Raw genomic sequence first — 9,802 nt, 5'->3', positions numbered from 1 at the left:
TTTTTCACAAAAATTGTAATACAAAGATTAAATCGAAACAATTTAAAATTCAAAAGGTAAAATGAAAATTATTGAGAGAGCAAACTAAAAATGACCTTGAAGTTCAGAGGGCATCAGTGGTAATAATCCTTTTAACTTTTACATGGAAACTAGTTTGGGGCCAAGTGGAAACGAAGCAAAATCTCTGCTATCGAAATAGCAATCATGCAATAGAAAGACAAAATGATGAGATAAAAGGGTAGTTCAAATTTTACAATCTGTTATTCCTGACAAGAACATCACTCATTCTTAAAGTGTCAACAATGCTAATTTTAAATAATAAGAGTCGGATATACACCACACAGGACTAGAGGGAAGAAGAAAAGAATGCCTCTGAACTACCAAAAATCACAATTACATTACGCCAATAAGCGACTCATTGTTGAGAAAAATATACACCATATTTCAACACCAACTATTAGATATGACTAACTAAATGGTAAGGAAGGCATCGTGAATCCAACAAGATATACATTAATCCCATCGAAGATCTTGTACCGATGGCCCGTGTCATGCCTACCTCATGCGTTTGATACATATATCATCCTTTACATCCGACGTTGAAGATGATCCCAAGCACTTGCTACTTTTTTATGGTAATTATCTGAGCTTTGAGTCACCTCCCTTGCTTCTGAATGAGGAGAGCGAAAAGAATGACCGTGGAGCTGAAACGTTTGATTGAGCTGAAAATTAGATCGAGCATTTACACATTTGCAACAATGTAAAAGCAGGACTAGTATCTGAGAATTCCTCTATCGTAGAGTTTTTTTTTTTTTTTTTTTTTGTAACTTCCAAAATAAAATGACACAAGGCAAATTACAGAGTTACCTTTTAATGAGCTTCCCGACATATGATCATCCCTTAGTCTAAAATTTACTGGAGGTGATGGGATAGAGCTTTGCAACGATTGAACTGTAATAAAAGATGGTCATTTAGTTAGTTGAGGAGCTGGTGAAATGAAATTATCAAAGTACTGGGAAAATATAGATTACCATGTTCATTAAACTCGCTTACGTTGAAGCTGTCATCAGATGGCCCCTGAAAGAATGCCATTCTCGATTTCCTTAAGTCTTCTGATGAGCGATTGGCAGTATCTCGCCCGTCTTCTGTATCATCGTCTCCTTCAGAAGTTGTAGCAGAGATCCAGTCAACCAAACTCTCCGTCCCACGATTCTTTCTTCCAAACTTTAATAAACGTTTAAATCCTTTAGTCATGTCCTTGCGGGACTGATTATGGGATGAATTAGAAGCAAGAACAGGCTTCTGTGCGCTTCCCCATTTCTTCCTCATTCTAGCTGCATCTGCCTCTGTTTGGGCAAGACCATGCGAATTCCAAGAAGCAGGGCTCCCGATTGGAGAGTCCACAGAAGCATCGATATCTGAGGTTTCATGTGGATAAGAAAACGGATGATGATTGCGAGAATTCCACAACACAGGGCTTTCTCCCAGTGAGTCTTGGAGAGCCTCTATGGCATGAAATGATGAAGGCATGGCTGCGGGTAATTCAGCAACAGAAGCGGGATCTACTTGAGAAAGGAATCTTCTGGAATCGCCATTGTCAGACCCAGAGTTACCAGATTTATCAGACTCGTTACTGGGCCTTGATTTTCCATTATCCATGTTAGCACAATCTTCAACTGCCATGGTTTCTAGTTCTTCCTCTTCTTCTTCCTCTTTACACATATCCACAAAATCATCTTCCTCAAAGCCCGATTCATCAAATTCTTCATTTTGCAAAGTCTCTAATGCCACAGAAGCTTTCAACTTGGCAATACTAGCTCCAGAACCCGGACCTATGCCATTACCCTTCCTGAGGAAAGACTTTGTCTCCATGCTTTTAGGGAACTTTTCATATAGACTATGATCGGTTTGTTCTGTATCATATTTCAGTGGTGCCAAAATAATGCCTTCGGATTTCAAAGTAGACAAATCCGTCAACTCAACAGGGTTAGCCGAGTTTTTCCTCAAGGAATGAGACCGTCGTGGCTTCTCTTCCTTGACGTTTGGTGTATCTTCATTGCTACTCTTGCTGCGGGCATAGCTTCGTACCTGTGAGCGCGATGCTGTTTTGCTGACTCCAGACATGGGCTTTGTGTTTTCTTTTCTGAAATCAGAGAAGTTTGGAACTGACTGTGTCAGAGGATTTTCTGATTGTGTTCTTCGCTTCCCTGAACTGGAGTTCAAGAGTTTGTATGATGACCTTGGAGCTGGCACCCCTGTGGTTCGAGGGGTGGATGAAGACAAATTTCTGTTGGGCAAAAGTTTCTTGTTTTGAGTCGGTCGGGCAGATCCATCTCCCGAAGATGCCTCACTAAGAAATCTATCCTGTCCATAGAACTTCTGTCCCGGAAATTCAGAAAGATCTTCATCCTCTTCGCTTGCAATTGAATCAATTGACTGTAATCCAGAGGAAAACTTCACATTGTTAGATTCAACTAGTAATTAGGGATTTATATATATCTCTTAACAATTCCAAAGACTAGAAGGAGAGAGGGAGTGGAAATTCTATTGGCCATCAGTTTTTTGGCTCAACTTTCCTCAAATGGAATTAGGAATACCTGCTGCCTCTTTATACTAGAACGCAAATTAAAAGATCTGAGTTTCTCTGCACGCCAATGAGCGTTAGATGCCGAATCCTGTCTGTCTGCTAACCCTGAAAACTTGGCCTTCAACTCAGCTCTACTTCGCTCGAGGCTTTCCTGCATTGCCTTTAACTTGGCTTCCTTCTCTGCCCTTTTAGAACCCCATTCTTCCCTTAGTTTAGAATCCCTTTTCTGCATGTATCTCTCATAAAATTTTCCCCTGGAATCATCTGAAAAACCAAGCTCCGAGAAATTCTGCCTCAGATCAGCAGAAGCCTGGTTACCTGCTATCTTTTTCGGCGGAGGAGTACTGAAGTCTGTCGTATTACTATACCCACTGAATGATTCAATCACCATGCTTTTTTCAGGTAATTGTGAAGGAACAATCTCCTCCGGTGCTGGTTTTTTGTACTGTGTACTTGCTCCTGATTCGATCTGCATGTCTGCCAGTTTATTTCTCCGAGCCGAACTAGACTGATCTCCCGGAACCCGAAGCTTATGCTCCGCAAAAAGCTTTTCAAGCTCATTTGCCTTCATCTTGAGCTCATCATTGAGCTCCTGGTTTCCCTTTGTTTGCCTTGTTCTCTGAACCTGCTCAACCGGCGGCTTTGACATTGTAGCTAAGCTCTCTTGATTTGCTGAAACCTTTTTAACATTAAAATCGAGCTTGCTATCTTGGTTTGCCACATTGCTTTCATCCCTCCTGACCTGTGAATTCTTAATCTGCTCCCGACTGGAAGAACCAGGTTTCTGGAATTTCATTTTCTGGAATCCGGAATCTTCTGCTCTTGCTTGTTGCTTACCTGATGATGCTAAGTCAACGTCACCCCCGACAAGTCCTTCCGTAAAGGACTTCCATTGAGGATGAGGAGGCAGCTGATCATCAACCCATTTGGGCTGAGCAGAGGAGGCTTCCTTCAGTTTAAATCCCCCACCAAATTCAAACTGCCCTGATGAAGATCGGGAATGACTCTGGAAAGTCCTAGAACGTGACTGACTTACTGGCTGATCAACCTGTTCATGATCCTCCACTTTATATGCAAATCCACCGTCTGATGAAACATCCCCAGCCTTGCTTGCAAAATTTCCGGTTTTCGTCACTTGAGATTTAGCTTCTGAACCTCTTGATTGCATTGCAGAACTTGCCTGATCTTTAAACCAACCCCTTCTGTCTTCGCTGTTCAAAGAGTTTTTCTCCTCTTGAGAAACCTTTTGATCATTTGGGCTAACCTGTTCTGCTGTTCTTGAAGTGGAAAACTTAAATTGGGTCTGTGAAGCAGCCTGCTCCTTCCAATTGTCCCGCAACTTTGATGCTGACTCCTCGTCTTTGCTAGAAGAAATCACAACTTGGGTCTTCCCCTCAGCTTGGTCTTTCAAGCTGTCACCAGCGACCCGTAGAGAACCACTCCTCGTCTCAGCTTTTGATGAAAAGTTTGAATCATTTAATCCCTTATGATCCTTACCCTCAGAGCCACCCCCTGTTACGTTATTAGACTTGGCATGAGAAACAGAGGAAACAGAAGAGGGCGTACACAAGGGGCTCTCTGTATCCTTCTCAGCGCTCAAATCAATGCTCATGTCGCTCACGCCGCTCCATCTTCGCAGAACAGCCTTCTCGACCCCGACAGCTGCCGATGACACGTCCGAGGAGAGCCTCCTGAGCTCCACAGACTTTCCAACAACGGGTTTGCCACCACTGCCCGCGCTAGATTGCTCCTTCTGCTTATTCTCGAAAAGGTTGATGCGGTCCTGGACACTCAGTCGCCTGGCGGGTGGACCCGCCAGAGTTGAAGAAGAACGGGACTCAGTCTGAGACTCCTCCTTCTTCTCCTTCTCTGATGCCTCGTTGGGGGACTCTTCCTCAGCATCGTTTTTTCCGTTCACGTTTCGAAGTGTAGGAAAGGAGGTGGGGATGAGGGAGTTGGGCTGCTGACAAGTGGAGAGTCTTGATTGTTCAGGCTGTTGCTCACGCTTGTTTTGGGGCCTGTGGTGGGGTCCAGAAGGGTCCTCTGTGGGGTCATCGATGGACATGTCAGATCCATAAGATGATCTCACAGCACCATCATCGACACTTGGCTTCCATTGGTTGATCAGGTCCGGTCTTCTTTGACAAAGTGATGTAAATTTGGCGCAAACTTCGCTGCACAAATAGTCAAAAACAAATAAATAAAATTAATAACAAAGATAACATCAAAGAAATGAACAACCAAATTTCTAGTTGAAAGCATTTCGGCCCTCTTTCGTTTTTAAAAATAAAATTTAAAAAAAAAAAAAAAGAAGTTGAAAAGTATTTTGGCGAGAACCACAGTGAAAGGGCCTGTTCAACTGCCGCACTGCAGTATTTTGATTTTTGACAGGTAATTGTTAACTTTTTTTCCTTTTTTTCCAATTTTAAACCAATTATTTCCTTTAAAAGACTTGGGTTTTCTCAACAATTTCTGGGGGACGCCATAACCCAAATGAAGGGATGACGTATTCTCAAATCAAGAATTTGTTAATACTCCCTCGGGCTCCACCTTAACGAGGATAAATCAAGCCCAACTTCGGAATAATATACGGCAAGATTAATAATTTATCAAATTTTTGCATTGATAAAATCACAAGCTATCAAGAAGGTAATACGTCAGTAGGCTGGCAACATGTCTCAATCTTAGTTTAGCCCAGTAGCTAATGTGTAGACGTTGTGGAGCCTGGGTTAAATCGCTGAGCTACTATAACATCAATCTAAAACAGATCAACGGTTCTCAATAAGAGATTAGTAGAAAGGGTTCCTAGCCATTTCTATTCAATTAGACCAACCATTCCTTCCCTAGTAGTAGTAGTAGTAGTAGTAGTAGTACCAAAAAATGGGAATCATACACAACCATGCAGGCTTACGTGGTACAGAACACATGCCATCAGCCACGTGCGAAGAAATGTAGATAATAGATATGCATATGAATGTGTAAAACTAAGGAAAACAGAGAGGAGAAATGCGGGTAGGGGCCTAAAATAAGATTTACGTGAAGTGGGATTCCACAGAGCTCTTACTTCAAGCGATGGGCGCCAAATCGGTCCGCGAAGACTTGGAGATCAGAGATGGTATCGGGATTGAAGCCAGCAGCAGATGCACGAGCATAAGCTGTGGTTAAGTCCTGCCTAACTGCAGTAAGCCGTACATCAATAGCTCTCAAAAGCTCCTTTCTGTGCGAATGATAAATTAGATTATTTTAGAGTGAAGAATATAAGTAAAGAATAGTCTAAGTTAAGAAAAAATATTACTTTGTCGCATCTGCTGCTGCTGTGATTCCAGCTCCGTTCCCCCCTGAGGTAAAGCATATAAAAATCTCGTTATTGTTCTAACAAAATCAAGCATCAATAATTTTAAATAAAAAAAAAATCCAAGTTCCAACTTAGAATGGGCACAATAGTCAAACCATTGTAAAGCTTCAAAGATTTTCAGAGAAACGAGACTAATGTACTAACATTTTCTTTATTAACAAGTCAGCAGGACCAGATGCCAAGTAAGATTAACATTTTCAATGCAGCGGACTCTGAAAATTAGAATAACATACTGTCTTAACAAAAATGAAATAAAATATCAAAATGTCTTTTCTTTGTTATCATTGTTCAGGACAAGTTTGCAAGGCCTTTTAAATATCTCAAAAAAAGTGTTTTACTGAGAACTTAAAAATTAGTAGCCATCATCCAATAAATATGCTAAGATAAGACTTTTGAATTGTTCTAATCAATAGAGCTGATTATGAGAATATTGAATGTCTGAGCAAAGAATTTAGCGACAGTACATTCTACAAAGATATTAGGAATAACATCTCTAGCAGATATCATCGAATAAAAAGTGTAAATAATTCTCATAGGTTTCATCGTTGGCAGTAATAGAGTATCTAATTTCAGTTTTCCAAGCAACCTATATAGCAAGAAAATGATTTATCAGACAGAAGCAGGCCGTAACTACACCCAACACCTGGTTAAATCTTTATGGGCCATCCAAACGCTTTAACATTAGTCTCCAAACAAACAGAAACCAACAATTCGTCAAGTTAACACAGAAAGTAGAAACTACCACTAAAGATTCCTAAAATAGAAAAGCCAAGACCAGCCACACCAGAATCACCATATTAATATAATTGGGAAGCAGCGAAGAGAAGCATGATCAAGAAATTTGAGAAAAATGCCTAATGTTATATGCTCATTCAACTTAAAATCCGACACTAATGTTACATCTCAAATGGAGTTTTTCTGCATAAAGTTGCCAAATTTCTACGCATATCATGTAATCAAGAATCCGATATTAACATCTCTCAACAACCTTAATAACCACCTCATAAGCCACCCAGCAACAAGTTTCAAACCAAACGACCAACATGGATGCCCCTGTTATTGATCCATGAGGACCACGACTGTGAAATGTAATTTTCCAACATCAGTTACATCCACTGCTTGCTAGCGTGACATGCTGGTTAAAAAAGAGACTCATGGACCGGGTCATGAACCCTAAATGTTGGACCTCTGTCCTTGTGCACCAATGCACGCACACCAAAAAGTTGTTGTGTTTGACCGCAAACTCACATTCCTCACAGGTCGGCAAAAATCCAATGAATCTACTTTGCTTCTTGTGACCACCCCAATCTTCAAGAAGGAAACAAATCCAAAGTTCCATAAAAAGCCACTTGTCACAAATTTCACCAGGGACCCATAAAAAGCCACTTGTCACAAATTTCACCAGGGACCTTACCAGCTCCAAACTCCTTTCACCAATTCCGAAACCCATCGCAATAGCCTTTCACTCCTCAGTCACGTCACCTGGTAGGAAACAAATCCAAAGTCCCATAAAAAGCCACTTGTCACAAATTTCACCAGGGATATTACCAGCTCCAAACTACTCACCAACTTTGAAACCCATCGCAATAGCATTTCACTCCTCAGTCACGTCACCTGGTAAGAAAAATACTAATGGCTAATAGACAAACTTGTGTCCACCAAAAAATCGTGCCCCTCCAATTCTTCAAAGAAGAAGAAAGTATGGCTTCCCCTTACCTTTCTCATGCGTTCAAGCATAAAGATATTTCATGACGATTACATTTGATGCTTACGAGCATCCCAAAAAATAAATAAATAAAAACCTTATCTGGCTTTGCCTCAAGTCCAATTATTGCTAAATATAAAGTCTCGTACTCCTTTATTTCTCTCATATATTCAGCAGGTCATCTCTGGAAAAGGCTACACTTATGCATTTTACAACATAAAAGTCATATTGAAATGTGTTTTTTTTCATACTAATCTAAAGTCAAGTGATGAAATCAACTAGTTAAATTTGAATGAAAGATACAAAACTTACCCAATGCTCCAGGCGGTTTTTCGCCCATTCCCTGATACAAATAAGTTTAGGTTCAGCCCTAAAAGAAAAGGCGCGAAAAACAAAACAACGCATATCCAGTTATTATAAAGTTCTGAACTTGACCAACTGACAACAATCACCTGAGAATATATTTTCCGAGCTGCTTCCAATTGAGACAATTCTGCATCAAATGTATTCACCAGTTCCAAGACCTCTGGTGTACTAACAAAGCGCACAAATCTGGAAAAGTAAGGGGCAAAACAAGTCATTAACAAAAATGGAAATCAGAAAAGTACCACATTAAAGGAAACAAATAATTGAAGTGAGGAATCGCGTTTAAATTTGAAATTCTTAAAACCTTTCAAGTGTTCCTTTTGTGAACCAAGTCTCGGCATTTTTAGACTTCTCACTTTCGAGTTTAATTGACTGAACAGCGAGCGCAACCTGCTCTTCCGCAACCTTTAAATGAGTCAGAAAGGGCTTAACTGATCCAGATGCAAGTTTCTCGGTGTATCCACCACTAGAGACCAACAATTCACATCTGCAAGAAAGGAAAAGATTATATGACAACGCCAATAAACGGCATCATCAGAATGACATAAGAGCTCAAAAGACCTAGGACATTGCTCTCACCGCGATCGCTTTGGTGACAACTGGAATACAGCATAATCAAGAAGCGTATCCGATTTCATTTTCTCGTTTCCCTTCACTTTTAACTGCAGTTCTATATCTTATATGCGCTCTTCATTACCCAATTGTAATTTCGGACGCCCCCAGATCCTTGCAATACTGATTAATCAAGCCAAATGCAGAGTCCGGACGTTAAGAAAAACGAGATTAAAAGGGCCTCAAAAATCATTTTATCTTTTTCGCAAGTTATACAAAACTACATAAATCACAACATACACACAAATTTGGGAACTCAAAGAGAAGAAGCGAAATGTTAAATATCCGGAACTAGTGACGAAAGCCACAGTAGAGTAATCCGCATTTCCAACAACGAAACTATTTGGTAAATGTTTAATCATAAATTTAAGAAATGTGGATGCCCAAGTAGCTGAAACCTACTAATTTAGGACCAAAATGCTCACCAACAATAAGCCACTAGATCTCAATCCTAAAACCCTTCTCAGTGAAAAAATGCACCGAAATTGAAGCACTTATCCCAAAATAGAAACTTATGATTAAGGTATATAAATCAGATATGTTCCAGATCTGATTCAAGATAATCAGAACCCAAATGCCAAATCAAAACCCAAAATAGACAAATGCACTTTAAACCCATAAAACCAAATTCATGTCAATCCATATCCGAACAAACCCAGATAGAGAACTGCAAATACCAAAGCGAACACGCATTTACATGCACGCAAGTAAGAAAGTTGCTTGCGTGCAAGAAATATTTAAAAAAAAAAAAAAACACCCAACAAATCACACCCAAATTGGAGACAAATGTGAAACCGATCCTCGAAATCAGCAACGTACCTGAGAGCTAAATCTCCGAGATCTTCGATTGCTTAATCGGATTATCCGATTCGCGTTTCAAATGTGTACCAGCATTTCGCTCTCACTTTCTCTCTCTATATATATCTCTTTCTCTCTCTTGTATATATATAAAAATATCCCTTTTTCTCCTTCTGGGTCTCTGCGATTAACCTTGCTCTTCCTATTGGGATTTTTTTTTTTTTTTTGCAAGTTAATTTCGAAATATTGCTCTATTAGGCCTTAAGAAACCAAGCAACAATGACAAGATAGTTTTTGCTTTAATCATTTCACAAATGTATGTTACTTTTCTTTTCTTTTTTATTTTCTCTTTTTCTTTGCTTTCTCTCTCTACACTCTC

General features: G+C 40.0%; 1 protein-coding gene across 4 annotated transcripts; it reads right to left on the bottom strand.

Moving 5' to 3' along the window:
- Positions 1-207: 207 nt before the first annotated feature.
- LOC112093105 lies at positions 208-9,802 on the bottom strand. 4 transcript variants are annotated; one of them, XM_024170920.1, is made up of 11 exons: positions 9,445-9,802; positions 8,593-8,748; positions 8,318-8,500; positions 8,100-8,199; positions 7,960-7,990; positions 5,883-5,925; positions 5,652-5,804; positions 2,598-4,761; positions 1,032-2,436; positions 868-951; positions 208-722 (listed from the first exon to the last, which is right to left on the bottom strand). In XM_024170920.1, exons 2-11 carry the CDS (start codon positions 8,649-8,651, stop codon positions 640-642), a joined length of 4,305 nt encoding a protein of 1,434 aa, XP_024026688.1. In that variant the 5' UTR covers positions 8,652-8,748; positions 9,445-9,802; the 3' UTR covers positions 208-639. The 4 variants fall into 4 exon arrangements, with proteins under 4 accessions (XP_024026688.1, XP_024026689.1, XP_024026690.1 ...); XM_024170921.1 differs by having other exon boundaries at positions 208-704; XM_024170922.1 differs by having other exon boundaries at positions 623-704; positions 1,054-2,436.

This window comes from Morus notabilis, unplaced genomic scaffold (assembly GCF_000414095.1).
Source record: "Morus notabilis unplaced genomic scaffold, ASM41409v2 Scaffold774, whole genome shotgun sequence".
NCBI lineage: Eukaryota > Viridiplantae > Streptophyta > Magnoliopsida > Rosales > Moraceae > Morus > Morus notabilis.
This window is presented reverse-complemented; position numbering and strand designations above follow the sequence as displayed.

Excerpts from the sequence above, each read along its gene's own strand:
- LOC112093105 (XM_024170920.1), bottom strand. The coding sequence starts at position 8,651 with ATGAAATCGGATACGCTTCTTGATTATGCTGTATTCCAGTTGTCACCA. Across the intron at positions 8,501-8,592 it reads TTGTCACCAAAGCGATCGCG|ATGTGAATTGTTGGTCTCTA; the intron begins GTGAGAGCAATG and ends CCTTTCTTGCAG. Across the intron at positions 8,200-8,317 it reads ACAAAAGGAACACTTGAAAG|ATTTGTGCGCTTTGTTAGTA; the intron begins GTTTTAAGAATT and ends TTACTTTTCCAG.